General features: G+C 43.7%; 1 protein-coding gene across 3 annotated transcripts in view; it reads left to right on the forward strand.

Moving 5' to 3' along the window:
• jarid2b (jumonji and AT-rich interaction domain containing 2b) overlaps positions 1-19610 on the forward strand; it is a 106893-nt gene that overhangs the window by 53574 nt on the left and 33709 nt on the right. For all 3 annotated transcript variants that reach the window (XM_026155637.2, XM_026155636.2, XM_080296585.1), the window contains exons 3-4: positions 3034-3160; positions 16738-16961. In XM_026155637.2, the coding sequence (XP_026011422.1) occupies positions 3034-3160; positions 16738-16961 (351 nt within the window). The remainder of the gene's footprint in view (positions 1-3033; positions 3161-16737; positions 16962-19610) is intronic.

Raw genomic sequence — 19610 nt, forward strand, 5'->3', positions numbered from 1 at the left:
ACCAGCATATGTTGAACAACTCTTTGGAGGAATGGGGTATGGCAGCGGCAAGGTAGGGGGAAAGCGATGGAAAGCTGGAGGGGCGGTGGGGCTGGTGAAATGTGCCTCTGCCTATTTGTTTGCGTTCTGTGGGGACATCACGCGTCAGTCATTTTCAGAGCACAATTAAAGTTAATGAGCTATTTCTGTGTTTGCTCTGGTGTGAGTTCCCCTGTCCAGAAGTTCTAATGAGTCTCTTGCCCATTTTCATATCGGTTTATATGACCCCCCCCCCCCCCCCCCCTCAAAAATCTAATAACCATTTTTCATGCCAACATATTAAGCTCTGAAAGATGTTTTAATTTAATTGAATATTTAGAATATATTCCAATATTTGATTGAATGAACATGTTTTAACCCCCGTTTTATAAAATAGTACTTTTATGAAGGGGACTTCAAAGGAGTTGATTCATTAAAAGAGTACGAATGTAAGCCTTTCGTGCCAGCCAAGACATTGTGAGGCAGTGATTCACCCCAGGCCTATAGACTTAGAGGCTCTCCAGCACCAACATATAAAGCGTTGCCAGCAGTGCGATGGCCTTACTCATCGCGGCGGTCTTTGTTAACTTTATGAGCGCAAAGATACATCTGATGACTGTATCTCCGCAGTCAGGTGCTGACCTGCCTTGCGTGTGTGAGCAAACCCCAACAGCCCGGTTGTTTATGCAGTAATGAGAAAGTGTGTGTGTCTGTCTGTGTGTGTCTGTCTGTGTGTGTGTGTTCATTCAGCCCAGAGCACTTTTATAAATCTCAGTTAAATCATATGTTTGAAAACCTGCTTTTTTTTAACCTGCTCTACAATCACTCAACTTCATTCTGTCTCCTCCGTTATCATTTGATCTCGCCACCCCGCTTCCCGTCCGATCGTTCTCAGATGACACGACGCCCGGGCTTGTTCGGCAGCAGTTGTCTTTGCTAGCAGGATATCATTCAAGTTGCCACTTATTCTAACCCGTGCTCCTCTGCGCTAATCGTAATAATTTGTTTTCCTTTTTGACACCCACTATTAGGAGTTTGTGAAGCAGGGTTTTCAGAAGCATCAGTCAAAAAGGAATTTGGCCGGGTGTCACGAGAAAACTACGAGTTACTCAGAGAAAAGAGAGAGGGTGATAGACCAGTGGGGAGGTGTTCTTTCAGTGAATAAAAGGGTTTATGATGGCTTATGAAGTTTCTTGTTAAACAAACCCCTGTGAGATGTGAGTGTTTAGTGAGTCACTGTTGCTCTTTTCAAAATGAATGTGAATAATTCAGCAGCCTGCCATACCAAAAGTCCAGCCAGGCAGAAATGCTTGTCAAAACAGGTCAAAAGAGGTAAAAAATCGGATGAATTATCCCCTGTGTCAAATGTTTGCAGTGTTGTTTTACTCACTGATATAAATCTTCAACTTTCCGCTCAGCAAAGTGACACTTGAGTTGGCAAGGGAAGTACATTTTTAAACGTGTTACTGCCCCTCTGTCTCCAGTCGATTGGTCTCCTTGGCAGCGCTGTCCTGTTTTGTAATGACCCCAAAAAGCTTTAAACTTGTCCAATTTGCCTCCCTGATAAGCAAGCCCACTCACGCTCTGTTGTTAAATTGGGCAAGCCCCTGCGTACACCTTCCAACAACTACAGGAGCCGCGTACGCTGAAACCAAATCTTGTTGATATCTTTTTTTTATTTGGTTGTCTGCCTCAATTACCGTTGACTTCGACTCCTACATTTGACCTAATTAGAATTCTCGGTGCCTGTTGTTGCTTTTGATTTAAGAATCTGTCTGGGGGGCTTATTTTGTTTTGTGCGAGTTGCTTGCTAAATATTTAATTAGGGCTCTGTCAATTGGGCTCAGGGAGAACGTCAAGCCCAGCAGTAGCCATTTCTGCGAATGGCTTTAGGTTGTTCATAAAAATTCTTTGTCAGAGGGCAAGCGTCACATATTGTAAGTCAAAGACAACAACAGCTGCTCGTAGGGAAATGTCAGTATGAAGGAGATTCAGTACCTTTCTATCCTAAGCTGGCCAGGGGGCAGATACTGGTGGCTCTATAGCAGTTCAGAGATTTCTATTTTTTTTTTGTCTTTTTATGGTTTTATGATCTGTTCTTTATTAATCACGTTATATTTCGCATAGGATTTTTCTTTTTCCTTTATCATCTAAAAGTTTTCTTTCAGTTCAGATCTTTTGAATTTGGGGCAAAACTCAAACACCACCACGCAGTTCTACTTTCTCCAGCTTATGGCTATATAAGGTACCACCCCAAATTTCCCACTGGTTTCTCCCTATTGCCAGGGGCAACGGTTGACTCCAAACCACATGATCAGCCCAACCCAGTTGCTGCCTCAGTAGCAGATGTGTATGTGGATATGTGTGACACATTCAAATTCAAATTTTATTTGTCACGTCCACAGTCATACACAGTACGATATGTAGTGAAACATTCCTTGTCTGTAATATGTTGCGTGATGACCCTGATGAAGGACCATCACGCAACATACAAGTCGGGCAAGCAGTAAAGTTGTTCTTTATACTACAAGTGTCATAGGGTTTAACTTCTTCGGATCCTCTTCAAAACTACCCCATGATGCTGCAAAAAGCTGTGGCATTATGAGGTGTGAAGGCCCGTATGTAAGTATATGCAAAAAAAAAAAAAAAAAATGTTGCAACAACCTCTACAGGTGAATACAGGTATGTCTGGCTCAGGTGTACTTGTGCATTTGAGATGTTTAACTAATTTGTGCTCTCTTTGTGTTCGTCACTCTTTCGCCATTTCTTTTTCTGTGCCCTACACTCTCAGATGAAGCAGAACTACCGTAATTAATGATGACATCAAAAAAGGATGTTTTAACACTGTCATATATAAACTTTTGTTTATTCCCCAGAGGCTCAAGATGTATCTAGATATTCAGCATTGATTCTCTGGTCTAATGTTTTATTGACAAAGAAGCGTTTTGTATGAATGGCGGCAGAAAGCTGGAAACGTATGCTGGCCAGGCTGTAACCATTTTCCTTTTTTTCCAGGTTCCCTCGCCAATGGGCAGCTCAACGGCTCGGGGTCAAAGGGCAGCCACAAAGAAGACGGGTCGTTGCGCCGTCAGGGCCTGAAAGGAAGCAGCGAGTACTGTGAGGACAGTCCTGCAAAAAAGAGGTGTGTGTGTGTGAGATGTTTCTGTGTCGCTGAGTTATAAAGAAGTTTGCAGAATGTTTGGGTGTTAAATGCATGCAGAAAGAATACTGTGAGAAGTTGAGAGCATGCTGTGCACACTTGGTATAAATTGTAAGTGCAGCAGAACTGCGCTGACTTTTCTGAGCTCGGAGGTTTCATAGGTTGCCACATGACACCAGCTGCTTTTGGGTTCTCTTCATTGTTTTTGAGACACATGCCTCGTCTTCCCCTTTCTCTCATCTGCTCTTTCTTTCCATAATTTATTCAATCTGTCTCCCCATGCCACCCCCCCCCCCCCCCTCGTAATACCCCCGTTACAACATCCCCGGTAAAAATCAGATTTATGAACTTGCTGCACATACACACTTTGTCATGTTTTTTTTTTCTTCTCCCCTCTGACTTGACTTCTCCCCTCTTCTCTCCCAAATGTTTGTGGTGAAATGTGGAGCAAGTTGCCTCTGAGTTCTGCGACAGTTGCGTAAATAGTATGAGCCTTTAAATAGCGCTTAGGTCTCTTAATGAGCCCCCTCCCCCCCCTTTAAATCTCCTAATGCAAACACAGTTTCAGTCACTTATAATTAGCCACTTGAAACAATGTTCCCATGCATTTCCGAATGAATCGGTTAAAAATTGGAATTGAGCACAAAAAAGCTGTTAATTTCCATCCAGCATTATTTTTTTATGAAGGCGTTTATGTAATGCGTGAATTATTGAAAATGATTAAGTCTGTGAAACAACAGTCATTTTCAGAGAGATGTTCTTGAGCGGGGGTTGGGGGGGGGGGGGTGATATAATGATGTTTAAATGCGATGCTTTTAATGTGTTCAGCATGAAAAGGAAAAAAAAAGGCTTGAAATCTTCAGCTGAAATAAGATTACAATGAAGTAAACGATACAGAGTTTTAAGCAGATTTCACATTATCTGTTATGTGTGTACCTCAGCAACGCATCCACACAGAGATAACATCATGCATTCCTCCTTACATTTCTGTGTCCAAAAGCAGCAGCCATAAACCTTTTTTTTTTTTTCTTTTTAAATTTATACTTTCATTCTCAAGCTGACAGCCACTGTCGGTAGCAGGTGTGAATGTGAGTAAGAGCACATGCCTCCTCCTGTTGTGCAAGCATGTGTGTGTGTGTGGTTTTGTTCTGCCTCTGGTCTCTCACACGCATTGACACGACATCCAAGCGTCAGTGTAAAGCTGGAGGCGGAGTCTGGGGGCCGGACAGCAGCAGATGTCCTTCTGTAATGAGCAGCCCATACAGGCTCCATTCACCGCGCATCAAGCACCTGCCCAAGTCCTCCTAGCTGTCATTCGATACTGTAACCTCAAAATCTCACTTTGGTTATTACGAGCTTTCATCTACCTTGATTTGAAGCAGGTGGCCCCTGGGCCAACTTATACAAGATAAAAGTATAAAAGAAAGAAGGGAATGTTCCCCCCCCCCTTTTCTTTCTCACTTCATCAGTTCAGTGATTCTTTTTGTTTGGACATTTTACCAGAAATGAGGCTTGGCTGGGAACTGAGTAGCGTTTGGAGACGATCCAGATCTATTATTGGGTATATGTTTTTGGAAGGTTTTGCAAGATAGGGAAAATGTTTCTTTTGGAAATATGAAAAAATTGAGACTCTGTTTTGATATCCTCAAGAAAAGATCATCCTAATGTGGATCCATATATTCTTCTGGATCCAAGGACTGCATACACGTTCACAGGCTCTGAAGGGAGTTTTCAGCCTCGGTGAAGTTCTGCGGTTTCTGACTGCTTGTACAGTCGATCTTAAAGTCAGACACAGCAACTTTGTTTATTTGTACAGTCACAATTGCAGTGTGGGCTGCCTGACCAGGCAATAACCAAAGGATCATGTGGCTTAAATAGATGGTAAAGCATAAATGCTCATCTCTGTAAGGAAGAAAAGCGCTGAAGGAGTAAATTATAATAAAGATGAGCTCACATTTTCATTTTCTCTTGCTCTGGTGGCCTCTAGTGCTCTGTGTTGAGTGGAGTTCAGTTAGAGGCCAGCCTGCTCTGTGGTTTTCATTAGTTCACCACACACACATACTCACAGTGGGGCTGAATGAAGAAAGACTCTCTATCTGATGCTAATGAAACACAAGCCTAGCCAGTACTTGGCAATGCCTAATGCCCTCTTAAAAAGCTTATTTTGTGTGTGCGCTTTATGCTTGAAGGATGACTCCGGTGCCCTGGCAGTGGGCGCCCCTGCACTGTTCCTAAACGGGCCTAACTGTGACGATGCCAGGAGCTTTTTACACCTGGCACTGGCCAAAACAGAAGGGAGGAGCGATGGCGTAGCGCCTTCCAATTCTGCGTGAAGGAAAAGTTTGTGGATCGAGGATGAAGGGATCGAGTGTAGATGAAGAGAGGCTGGGTGGAGCCGCGAAGAGAGAGCGATAGGAAGAGGGGCAGAGACAGAAGGACAGGTGCGAGTAATTTTTGGCAGGAAGCGGCGCTCTTTAGAAGTCTTTGAGATCAGCTCTGTGTTTGCCTTCCCATGCTCCTGAGATTGGTGGGTAGACTGGCAGGACATCCCGTCAAACATGCCAGCTTATTGTAGCCCTGTCTTACAAGCTTGACCATATTCTCCAAATGGGGCTCCCTTGCCAAGTTTGAGTCGAGGCGCGCACACACTCTCTTAGATTCACGACCCTATGCAGTCTCTTTAATGCCACGGTTTACTGACCTAGTTGTTTTCCTGCTCTTCTGTTCCTCTCCCATATTTGACTTAGGTTGATTAATAAAACGGCCTGACGTGTGTTTACCTGTCAATAACAAAGAGGTTGTAGTTTCATATTAAGATTGTGTGTGTGTTTGTTTTACAGGAGCGTCCCCTCAAATAATTACCACAGTTAGTCATCATCCGATGAATCTGGTTCAGTCCTAAGTGAAATGAGTAAATCATTCACAAGTCTTCTGTTTGAATTTTGTGCTGCCGCTCTCATGGTTCAGTCAAAACCGGATTCCAGTGTGGTTTACTTTTAAATGACGTGAAGATTTTTGGTTTTGTATACAGAGGCGCATGTGGGTAGGAAATCCATTGCTGAATTTTGATAAACATTAACCTGGTTTTATTTGGGCAAGCTGTAAATGTTTAAAACTTTCCAGCATATTTGATCACATCATTCAAGATTTATTGAAGCCGGTTTACTTTGTTTAATCTGACTTTTAGCAAGTAGTTCAGCTGTGTGTGAAAGCAAATGCAAACTTTTGAGGCAAAAGTTCGGGCGCTGTGTGTTTGTGGGCAGAAGTATCTATGTTAGACCAACATCTAAGCTTAATTTTAGTGTTCTCTCACTCTTTTTTTTTTTTTTTTTTTTTCTCCTCCTTCCTTTTTCTTTTTTCGCCCTTCTTTTTTACTGAACCCCACTTTTGGCTCTCTTTGAATCTGTTCTCTCTGTTGTCTCAGCCAAGACACACACTCAGCTGCTGCTGCTTGTTTTGTTTCGACTTAATGAATGCCAAGTGTGTACACACGGAGAGACACACACACACACTTGTCTTGTCTAGCATAACCAATGCCTCTTGTCAGTAACGCATAATCACCGTTTCCATTTATGAGGGATTACATGCATGTGCGCACAGGCCTGCACACATGTGCACACTAATACGCACGCACACAGTGAGTGCGTTTTAATAGAGGGCCATAATGTGCTTATTAATTTGCTTTAGATGGTATCGTGTAGCGACCTATATGCACCGCAGCACCTAGCTGTTCCACCAGCGCCTAATGGATGAATAACAATGTTCACGCTGTATTTTGCAAAAATACAGCAGATTCAGATATAGTTACAGCACGTGAGGCCACGCTGGACAGTCGTTCCGTTGCAGTTTAAATGATCTCTTCTGGTTTTTCTGTCAGTGACTCACCAAAATCTCCTCTAAACTCTCCTCTCGTTGTCGCTGCTTTGCCGCGGCTTTATGAAAGCCTTCCTTGCCACTGAAATAAATGGCAGGGTGAAGGAGTATTAACCATCCGCCACAGTGCATAATGTCACTCAGTACACAAACTGGCTCCCGTAATCACTGTCAAATGCTAGTGTAATTGTAGCACAGATTGAGCATGTGAAAACTGGTTTGCGTGGCGCTCCTTATGGCATCATACAACAAAGTCTAAACGCTTCTTGGGATTTACTGTTACGCAGTCGTAAAGTACTAATTTGATCTTTTGTAAGCCAAAATGTTGAGATGTGTCAGACTGTTGTAGTGAGCATAAGTACCTTTTTTCTGTCATTATATTCAAATCAATGTATGATTTGATAAGAATATCTAAATTTAGATAACACTTTCAGGAGGGGGGAAAAAAGCATGACCTCGTATGCAAGCCATCCCTTTTGTTGTAATATTAATACCAGAGCTCAGTTGAAAGGTGTGCATGAAAAGGCGAGGAGGGGAAAAGTTTCAGTGTGTTGACAGAGATGATCTGCAGCAGAGAGCGGTGAACCATTGACTGGGTCGGTTTTTCATCTCAACCTGGGAATCTTCTGCAAATTGGAAACACAAGTGGGAGATGGATCATTTAGGAGCAATCAATGTGTGTGCGTGTACTGCAAGGTTATTTGTTTTTGTTCTGGTAGTTACATGACAGAACACAGTACTTCTGCTCTTCATGTAGCAGAAAATGCATGCACTCAAATGTTTGTTTTATGGTTGATCTCCCTAGTCTTTATTTTATTACTCTATCGATGTTCCTACCTACTTATCAATCATTGGCAGTAACTTAAGGTCACTGAAGGTCTACATATTGCATGCCATATTGAATTTGGGTAACTGGACTAACGCCGTGCCTGCACACCACTCCCATGAGAAATTTAAGGTGGACTAGGTCAGAAGTCAAATGGTTTGAATTGAGCAGTGTGTCTTGTTAAGGGTTAAAAAGGCCTAGAGACTGGTTAGCAACCATCCTGCAACCACCAGTTGCAAGAATGAAATATATATTCCTACAATATGTCACGGAGGTTGTAACCAAATTCACCCAGCAACTACTAGCAAAGATGCATACAGCACTGTCCCTAAAACCACTCGAGGTTAGAGGCGCTTTCCAAATCATTGCGCCCAATGGACTGTGCCTGCCAGCAAAGGTAACATTTAAGTACGAGGTTTCATGTTTATCTCGTAGTGCCACGAGGATAAAAAAGGAATCAAAGCGGGAAATACATTTTTATTTAATCTTCTCTGCTATATGATCACTCTCAACAACCTTTGAACCCACTGGTGTTTTGTCAACGTGGTTATTTCAGTGGCGTTTAGCCCAAGTGTAACACAACTCATTCATTTGTGACAAAGGGGACAAAAGGTGACTTCCATCTGACCTAATATAGCATTTATATATTCACAGAGATGGCTTGGCTTTCTCTTCACATTTGCCTGTCACACCATCTTCCCTCTCGTCACCCCCGCTCCAAAAAAAAGAGGGTGGGGGCAAGGTTATATTTAAATGTGCACACAGGCTCTGCTATATATTTAATCTCAAATGAAAATCAGTCTTACTGTGACTGTTTGAAGCATGAAACCACCGAAGCTCCTTATGTGACAAACTCGCACACAGTCACACACACTCACATCTTGGTAACACTCATCTTTATTTATCCTGATGTTGTCACAGAGCGGTTAAGCATTGCAAACTGTATGCTGGTGTAAGCATCACTACTGCGGTTAGTAACAGCCTGTTTTAGTGAACTACTCTTTGTTTAAGAGCGAGACAATAGGAGGTAGACTTTCCGTGTGCATATTTGTCTTCATGACAGTTAATGATTGTGTTTATTTTTGTTTGTTGTGCACATGCTCATTGTATATGTGATTGGGAGTCTATGGGTGGGCTGTTTGTTTACACAAAGGTCACAGGGTTGACCCGGTCAGATCACTGCAGTGCCATCCCTCCTCTAAATGGATGGAGACAGAAAAGCAATAAACACAGGAAGTTAAATGAGCGTTCGCTTAAAACTGCTCATAATCGTGGCTCAAGAGTTGGGAGTTCGCCTTGTAATCGGAAGGTTGCCGGTTCGAGCCCCGGCTTGGACAGTCTCGGTCGTTGTGTCCTTGGGCAAGACACTTCACCCGTTGCCTACTGGTGGTGGTCAGAGGGCCCGGTGGCGCCAGTGTCCGGCAGCCTCGCCTCTGTCAGTGCGCCCCAGGGCAGCTGTGGCTACAATGTAGCTTGCCATCACCAGTGTGTGAATGTGTGCGTGAATGGGTGGATGACTGGATATGTAAAGCGCTTTGGGGTCCTTAGGGACTAGTAAAGCGCTATATAAATACAGGCCATTTACCATAATGAGCGCTCGTCATCAACTTTAGGGTTTGTGAATCTGGGCACTTATACACAATTTGGTTATTCCGCTTTGAGGCTAAAACGGCATCGCTAAAGGCAAATTTATTTCTGCATTTTAAAAAAAACAAAACTGTACTTTTTAAAGTGTGAACGATAACACAAGGTAAAGTTGAAATCGAGGCGCTCATCACTACGATTTTACTGTAGAAGCATGAACATGCAGAAATGAAGGCGACAGTGCTGCAAGCCTGAATGCTTGTCACTGAGCGCTGCTGGGCAGAGCTGCTTGTCTAGCTTTGTGTTAGCATGCTGTTCACATCCTTGCAAAGATCCGATGTCGTCAGCAGTGTTTTTACTCTCCCGGACGCAGGCATGTTTGATGTACCCACAGTTATAAAAGTGCAAAAATACCTTACATCGCAGAGACAAACATCAGAGACCTTTTTTCCAGGGTGCAGAAGTGGTTCGGTGAACTCGCCACACGCTAGGACGGCTGTCTGTGAGGATCAATATCCTTAATGGATTTCCAATTGTTTTGCAATTTTTTGAGTAGGGTCATGCTTAAAAAAACAAGCTGCACGAGCACGATCTGCTCAGTCATGCAGAAGCATTAAACTACTGTGTACTGAATAACCAGGCAAACTGCAGGACCCTGTATGGGTGTTTACGTTTTCATTACCAAATTGTATAAGTTAGTGTAACTTTTAGTTGAAGTATATCAGTAAAATTCAGCTGGGGGAGGACACAGTGACCCCCAACACCCCTGTCTGTATCTGCAACAGAATATAACTGAGGTGTACTGTAATGTCATCACTTAATCACTGAAAAGTGTAATGTGATCGCAGTAACGTGTTATTTATAACTTTGTAGCGTGCTACATCTTGTGCTGTTTAATACAACGTTCTGGTTTGGTATCAAACATAGTAGCTTAAGGTTTTTCTGTCATACAGTCTTTCACACTGTTGTTTGCACATACAGTCTAACAGTTACAGCGTCATCACTGTTTTCATTGCATTTTCATGAGTGAAAGTCTTATGGGCTTAAGAAATTCTTCATATAATTTCTGTGTACAACAACTGCTAAAACTGCCGTACAACACATGCTCTCACCGATGATCTAAATCAGGCAGAAGAGCAGATTAAAAACATAGAAAGGCTTTATCGCTGCATATAAACATTAACGGAGTGATTTTAAGTGGACAGAAACCACTCGGACTCAACACGCGCACACAAACGCACACTCTCACACTCAGCTGCAGTGAGGTGGTATTTTATCAGGACCATGTGGACCATCTGGAGCCAATTAATACATCCCCTAAGGTGCAGACTCTGGATCAGTTCTCATCTCCTCAAACTATAACCTTTTATCATGGGAGTGAACGCCAAGTCTGAGTGCAGCCCAGCCACAGATGCTGAAGACAAAGTGTCTCTCCAGATGTGCTCGTATTCATGTCGAAGACGATAAAAAATTAGCACCCAGATTTTCATTGTCTAAGATGGTTTTAGTTTATTTTCTCCTTCTCTCAGATTGTGGTGGTTACGATGCAAAGTTAGTTTAGAAGTAATTGTCTATTTTATTTTATTTATTTATTTGTATTAAGAGTAGACCGTGCGCAAATCAACACACAGGCTGCTAGCTCGTGTTTCCCTCGCCAGCCTCATCTAAATATCTGGTTGCAGTGGTGCAACAAATATCTGAAAACAAACCAGACAGCCAGAGCTCCACTGTGGCGACTCCACGCATTTGACCTCAAGTCCACAGACACAAGTTTCATTAAAGGTCTTCTTACATGAAAAACATTGAAGTTGCACAGGTTTCTATTAAAATTGCAAAGGCACCCAGGATTGTTTCGAACTTCTATTTTTTATTTATGGGCGATCGTGGCTCAAGAGTTGGGACTTCGCCTTGTAATCGGAAGGTTGCCGGTTCGAGCCCCGGCTTGGACAGTCTCGTCGTTGTGTCCTTGGACAAGACACTTCACCCGTTGCCTACTGGTGGTGGTCAGAGGGCCCGATGGCGCCAGTGTCCGGCAGCCTCGCCTCTGTCAGTGCGCCCCAGGGTGGCTGTGGCTACAATGTAGCTTGCCATCACCAGTGTGTTAATGGGTGGATGACTGGGTGTGTAAAGCGCTTTGGAGTCCTTAGGGACTAGTAAAGTGCTATACAAATACAGGCCATTTTTATTTTTCTAATGCTAAAATTAAATAATGCTTTCATGAAGCTTCATCAATATGGAAAGATGCCAAAGCTACAGCATATTCAGTCACTAAAACGTGCTAGTGTAGCAGTCCTGCTTAATCAGCGTTTAACTTATTTTCTTTTGCATCCATTCTCAGTCTTTTTATGCAACAAATGGGTTGATATGAGGTTTAATGATTCTCCTGGTTTCAGCTCCATTAAAAACAAACAGGCACATTTGCTTAGTCATCTTTTCCCCCTCCCCTCTCCCGCTGCACTCTGCACCCTGCTGATGTGCTGAAGCTGACTTAAGGAGCCAGTTTAGACCGGAGGTTTGTGTTTGCGATAACGCTCTGCTGTGCTGCGGGTTATTGAGTTATTGACCGAGTCTGCAGAAGAAACTCAGTTGTTGCTGGCCTTCCTCCAGTGGCACGGGTCAAAGATGAGGGTCAGTTACTGAAGCTTGTAGACAGCGTGTTTCTCTGTGCCATTTCAGCAGGCGGGGAAGCTTGCCAGCACCCTCGTAAGTCTGACCACACAGAGAAGCCCGGCCATCTTAGAAACTCCCACGGAAATGGCTGTCACTGGGAGGATGTTGATAAGATGGAGACGGAAGACGAGAGCTTGAAGTTGCTCCGCGTTTGACTGACAGGGTCCATGTGCTTGTGATGATCTATGTCAACTGTCCGCAGCTGTACTGCTTAAACAGAGTGGAATTCTTCTAAGTGAAGCACACTGAACTAGCTGTGTCTCATCTTTCTCTCTCTTCCCTCATCATCACCCCCACCCACCCACTTCATTATATATGTTAGTGAGATGGTGCTTTATTCTATTCTTTCTTCTTCTGCCTTTTTTCCTTCCGTTTGCCAGGATCTCTGGCTGACAGGGTCGTCAGATTTTCTCACTCTACCTCTCTCAGTGATAATCAATGCTCTCGTGCCTCTTGTGGCTTGTGTAATATTAGACATTAGAGCAGCCCTTTGAAGGGTGGGGGTGGGGGGGGGTGCAGCAGGAAGGAATGAAGGGAGGAAAGGATGGATGATAGGTGGATTAGAAAGGGATGAATGAGGACATCCTGCTGTAATCTCTTTTCTTTTTCTGCCGCTATTGGAGCCCAGTTTCCTCTTTTTTCTTTTCCCTACCCGCGTCTCTCCGGCTCGCCTCTCGCTCTCCGTCAGTCAGGGCAATCAGTTTAATTTTAACTTGCGTAAGCCTCACTCTCTTCCTATGGCACCATACCAGCCAGTATTCTATACCTCAACACGCTTGGGAACGTGATGTACCCTGATTTCTGCACATATACACACACACACACAGACACACACCACTGGGCAGACGGAGGGCTAAATCAGGGGTTCATATTACCACTCGGCTCTTAGTGCAGTGGGAGCAGGCATGAAGTAAAACAGTAAAGTCACTACAAATTGTTCCTCCTCTGCTGATTTCTAAACGTTACCATCCTCCCGTCTCTTGGATGCATTGCTTCGCCCGTGTCTGCTGTGCTCATGCACGTTTGATCGTCCATGACTGCTAGAAAGACATGATTCCAGTGGCAAAACTGGTTGGACAATTGGCTGAACTCGTTGCTGTAAATGTTTTTCATGCTCTTAAGTTCCTGGCACCTTCGTAATGATGATGACACTAATCCTGTTAGGCTGTTTTCGAGGGAGAGAGCTGCTTTTTTGTTTTGTTTTGTTAAATAATAACCTGCTAGCTGAAATGTAGTCCTTGCAATATAAGTGCTGTGGTTTAATTTATCTGCTTTTATGTTCTCTTCGTAACCCTGCATTATCACATCATCGGCAAAGCAGATCTGTTTTTATTACCTTTTTAAATTTTTTTTTTTATTAGCCATATCTCTGCTGTTGGAATACCAATTTTTTTTTTTTTTTTTTTTTTTTTTTTTAAAGAAAAGAAGAAATGAGGAAATTAGAACTGGCACTGCACAATTTAGCCCAATTAGTGAACTTCTACTTGTGCATGTTTCCACTAATATTTCGGTGGTAGCACGAAGTGTCTTTGATGTCAGTTTAAAGGTAACAGCGGATTGGCCGGCTGTGGTTGATGGTCTAGACGGGATGTAGTAAACACATCACTTTATTAGCTCATCTGTCTCCATCCGTATCCTTTTGCTTGTCACAATCCCAGGTGTCTCTCTCTCTCTCTCTCTCTCCCCTCCCCCCCTCCCCCCTGTTAAATAGGATCCTATTTATGTAAGGCTGCAGCAATAAAACTTTGCAGGGTTCAGCTTACCTAAGAGGCTTTTATGGAGAGCTCAATCTTCCCTCTGCTTACTGTTTAGAAAGTGTTCATGGCTCGCTATCAATTATAGCGAATGCTGTAATCACATCAAGACGGACTGCTTGCGATATAAAACGAGAGATGGAAACAGTTTGTTGGCTTTGGCGAGTTTGAAATTTGGACTTTGGGTTAACGGTTTACAGCAAACAGGCTCTTCGTCTATATGTCGAAGTGCTCAAGTTTGATGTTTCTGGGTAATGTTACTATGATCGATTCACCTCTTTTCATACACACACACTCTCTCCTCTATATGTCACGTCATTTCCTGTTCTTGCTTTCACACAAATGTGGCTTCAGCTTAATTTTATTGTTAACGGTGCCAGTTTTGATTACATTTGTAAGTGTTGTGCTTGCCTCAGCTCTTTCTCTCCATTTTTCTCTGTGGTTTCTTCACTGGTTTTCAATAGTTGGAAGACCCGCAGAGTCTGCCTAGAGTGACTCGGGTGTGCAGAAGCTTCACTTTCATGTGTTTTGACCCAACTGTCAAACTCATTTCTACTGTCCAGAAAATATGACCCAAGGCATTGATCAGCTTGGAGCATTACGATTTTGAAGAATCAGTTTCCAGTTCTACTTTTTCTTCTAAAAGTCTCTTGATAATATGTTGATTTTTCTTTCATTCATTCACTACATCTTGCTTCTGTGTGAGTGCAGGGCTATTCTTGCCCCATGTCTTCTCCTCGTCCCCCTCCTACTACCACTCATTCTAACCTGTTTGACTGGTTGGAAAAACTTGGCTTTCTGCATTTTGTGCACTTCATTTACTCCATGTCTGTTTTTTATTATTATTATTATTATTATTATTATCCCCTTCGTATTTATTTTATCTTTTGCAAGTAGATCACAGCCTTGTGTGAACTGACACCCGCCCTCATTTTGCGGTTTCTGCTTGTTGAATAGTCACGTTCCCTTTTTAACACCTCGGTGCCGGCGACAGCCCACGCTCTAGGCGTTGCTTTTTCGGGGTTACCTCTCCGTACATCTGTCCACGCCTTTCTACTGAACATCTTGGGGGAATTTCTTTAAATTTAGGAGAAACATGCACTTGGACTGAACAGTTTGGTTTTGTTTTGTTTTTTTTTGGGGGGGGGGGTTGATCAGACAACATGGGGACAGAATTCACTTGTTAGTTATGCGAAATTTCCCATAAATTTCCGATGGGGTAAAATGGATATCTTATACCTAAAAGGTGGAGGCCCAGGAGGAGGCACAGTGGCGTATTTGATAGTCGTCGTCTTTGCGTAACAGTATTATTGGCACCTCCTGTATGAAAATGGCTTTTCATACCACATTTATTCGAGCACTGCAAGTCCTAAAACTTTACAGTTTAAATTAGGATCTCGTGTGTTAATAAATTTTCTTTATGAAAATCCAGACTGATGAGAGTTCAGTGTTCACTGCTTGTTGGTAAACAAACTGCAATTTTTCCTCAAACCTTGCCACCAAATGTAGGGCTTTGTGTGAGCAATCATCTCTCAATTTCTCACATATTGAGCTTAGGCCAGGAAATTGACACGTTTTGACTCGGCTCTGTTCTCTGATTGGAGTGTAATCGGAGCGCTGCACCTTTCAGTGGCTACGCCAAATGCATTGTGGGTGTTCTCCAGACATGATCCTATCTATCCTTACCTCAGTCCGGTCCGCAGCAAATTGACAAATAATACCAGGATATCGCATTGCTTCTATCACTACTCCACAACACTTACAGCATAGCTTCCCCCCGCCACACACACACACACACACACACACACTCACTCTCTCTCTCTCACTTCAGCGCTAATCGATTGAGGCCACTTGATGGTTCACACGGCCCCTGACACTCTGCGACTTTTATACTCCATGCGTGTATAAGCACGCGCCTACTTTTTAAGTGCGCGTGGAGAGGGAGGGTCTGCATCCATGTGCCTGCACGTGCGTGTATCAAGGAGAGGTGGTGTGTGACAAGCGAGTCCGTTGCTTTCTGAGACATCTACCTCTTTAATATTCTGCTCTTACCATCGCCTCCTCTGGCACACACTGTGAAATAAAGACAGAAAAGAGACAAGGAGAGAGAAAAATGAGAGCGACGTCTCAAAGGCTTTGTGCATCACAGAGGAAAGCGCGTACAATGTAGCAACAGAAGTGAGGGAAGGAGGAGTGAGGAGGAGACGAGGGTGGAAAAAAAATTATGAGACAGAAAGATGGGGAGATGAAGAAAGTTGTTGCCGGTTAGCATGTGATTGTTTTGGCACACTGTCCTTGTGTAGTTGGTTTTTATCAGCTGCCACTGACAGCAGAGGCTCTGCCTTATAGGCGCTTTTCTTTTCTTATTCAATAGCGCTTAACAGGAATGAAAAAGAGGAACTACAACTACATGTGTGAAAACATCGTCAGCTCATGTAGATGCACACATTTAAATACACCCACACTGTCGGTGAGAATGGGCAAGTCGGCCACTGAATGTGCGCTTGTTGCATATCAAAGCGATCATGATGGATTCGCTCCCGTTCACTGAACAAATACACACACACGCACAGAGTAATCAATTCTTCGCTAGAGGGTAATTGTTTCAACGAAACCTCCCTACAGTGAGACAATGGCCAGTGGGCCACAGTAGTAAAAATGATAGAGTGGGTTTGCAGGTATGCAAAAGAGTCACATTCTGTTTTATTTTTAGTCAGCTGCAGACGGAGCTGCATTGGGGTTAAATGTTGTACTTCTTCCAACACACTGGCTTATGTTACTTGTAAATTCTGTGTTTATGTGCAAAGGATCCAAGGGTCTAACTTGTTGTTTTTCTTTCCCCTCCCAACAAGGCCTCGGCTCCAGGCCCAGAGGAAGTTTGCCCAGTCGCAGCCCAACTCGCCCAGCACTACGCCCATCAAAGTTGCTGACTCGGGCGGCCTGAACGCCGGCCTTTCCACGGTGCCATCCACGTCCCTCTCGTCCCTCTCCGCTTCATCCCCGTCCTCCTCCATCCAGGACCTCTCCAGGCGCAAGCCCAAGACGGAGGACTTTCTCACCTTCCTCTGCCTCAGAGGTAAGATGCAGCAGAGTGGAGCAGATGGAGACATAATTACATGCGTGCCTACAACCAGCGGCAGAGCGGGAAAGCATATTGTTTAACAAGAACGCTGCAGATATGATATTAAAGAGGTTTTTATTCAAGGGACCGGGGCTGAGGTCTAACGCTAGAAAGGGGATGTTGCATATTAATTATCCTAACACCAGGATATGCTTCCCTATTGTTTGGCTCTATGCACATAAAGATGCGTGCATAAGCAACTCCAGGGAGCTTAGAATAAGTTTTGTTAAGTCAGGTTTTGATCACCCTCCACCCACTCATAACACACACAGACAAAACCCTTCACACATGCTGCATCTAACTGCATACTTGCCCATGGCTAAGATTATCCTGCATTTCATCAGCTTACACATCTCCCCCTCCCACCGTTCAACAACTGTCTGTCTCTTTAACACCCTGCCTATCACCCTCTACTACAGCAGCTGTTTCGAACATGGAGTACTCACACAGCCTGCACTACAAACTCTGCACAGGTTCATTGACACTGTGTAGCACTTTTGATGTCAAATGAAGTGGAAAAGCCACAGCAGAGCAATTAGCAGTCAAATGAGTTACGCGTGTGTGCGCTGCTCCTCTTTGTCTCATACAGCAGCATTGTTTGTCTATTTGGGTTAAAAACTCAAAAGGATACCTGATAAACTGAGCGCAGTCACTCAAAGGAGCGCAGATATCCTCGACACTCAAGGTTGCTAAACAACTCTTGTTCTTTTTTTCCCTCTTGAGTTAATGAAGGGCTCATGTTACTTATGATCTATGCTCCGTTGGCCGGGATACAGAGGGGGTTAGTCCTCTGCCAGGACACTGCAAAAAGTTTTTTTTTCTTGTTGCGCTAAAAGTATGAAGTGCTACTTATTTTATTACCTTAAAACATTTCCAAGGCCAAGGTTAAAAGACCCAGGACTATAAATTCTCTTTAAAAATCTGCAATCTTAGCTCGCAAAAACCTCTGTAGAATATGCAACAGTTTCAGGATTCAAGGCCGATACGATCTTGAATCGGTGAGAGACAATCATGGCTCAGTATAGAGACGGCTTGACAGTTTCTAGGTTTATCTGATGCATGTGCACTCTTTAATTTGCTGTTCCTGTTTACACTGTAAGGTATATGTTGAAACAGCTACGTCTACTACATGTCTTGTCTGAATGTGTTGTGATGTAACGATAACCCCCTTGCTCTCAATCATCCCTTCTTAAGAAAAATGAGAGGAGAGGGAGTGACACGTTCATCCCAAGGTCCAAACATTACATAGGACCGTTTATCTCAAACAACCTTGGTCGTGACTTCTATCCTTCGTGGAATATCTCACCCACCCTTTTTTCTTTAAAATGTCCTCGCAACCGAAGTTAATTCCTGTGAAAGACAGAAACACCTTGCTCTATAGATTAATTTGCCGTTATCGTTATTAACCTCTGCCCCTCCCACAAAAGTCCGCTCCACACTCGGGAGGGGGGAAAATTTAGATTAAAGTCTGTCGGGCGTAATGGCTATATGTTCCTGTTCTGAGGAGAATACTCCTATTATGGGATGTCATTTTAACCTTACAGGGCTCATTCAGAAACGTGTAATTGGAAGTTGCTAAAATGGACTCGAGCCTTCCGTGTGATGAGCCTTGATTTACATATATAGGCCATGATGTTACATAGGCTAATGATACAATGTCCCATATACTTTGTGGCTGAAATTAGACTAATCACTTGGTGCTAAGCTAACGCCGTGCCTTACACACGAGCAGTTGCAGGCTAATGAAGCGTGGGTGACTTGTTCTGACTCAGTTTTGCTGTTGTCTCTCTTTATAATTAAGGGCTGAATTAGTGTTTTGCGAGCAGATTTCAAGCGAGTGTTTAGCTGCACTCTGCTGCACTTTAATGCTAATTTTAGAGCTAGGCTGCTAAGCTAACGATTGAACAGTTTTCCACAGCCCCCCCAGTGCTGCCGCTCCCTGTTCTACCACTGTATTTATAGACACCAGTTTGGCTCTCTGTGCGTGTGTGCTCCATCCATGCTGTGAGGATGACATTTTCCTTTGCAGGGCTTCTTCTGCTCAGTTTTCCCCTTGGCCTCTCATGTCACCCATATGCAGGGACCCTTACCAAGAGAGGGACATGGGAGAATGTCAGCAGAGCCCTTGAGGTTGTGTGTGTGTGTGTGTGTGTGTGTGTGTGTGTGTGTGTGTGTGTGTGTGTGTGTGTGTGTGTGTGTGTGTGTGTGTGTGTGTGTGTGTGTGTGTGTGTGTGTGTGTGTGTGTGTGTGTGTGTGTGTGTGTGTGTGTGTGTGTGTGCAAATCCACACCAACCACTGATGTGTCCTGTCCTGCTTATCTCCTGTGTGCCCTCATACCATTTTCTGCGTGTGTGGGTGGGGGGTTATGTCTACGCGCCAACTACCTGCACAAAGCATGCAGGGTATATAGGGAGACGCAGCCCATGAGGACATCTGTGTTAGCCTGGTTAATCTTTTCAAAGAGACTCCAGTCTTTGATATCTGAAAGCTCCAATCCCCTTTAAGATTCTGATACATGTCTCTGGTGATCTGACCACCACACACATTAGGCTCCTTCATGTCAGCTACCAAAAATGTCTCTGACAGAATCTCCAGCTGTGTAAT

The sequence above is a fragment of the Astatotilapia calliptera genome, chromosome 22 (assembly GCF_964374335.1).
Source record: "Astatotilapia calliptera chromosome 22, fAstCal68.1, whole genome shotgun sequence".
Classification (NCBI taxonomy): domain Eukaryota; kingdom Metazoa; phylum Chordata; class Actinopteri; order Cichliformes; family Cichlidae; genus Astatotilapia; species Astatotilapia calliptera.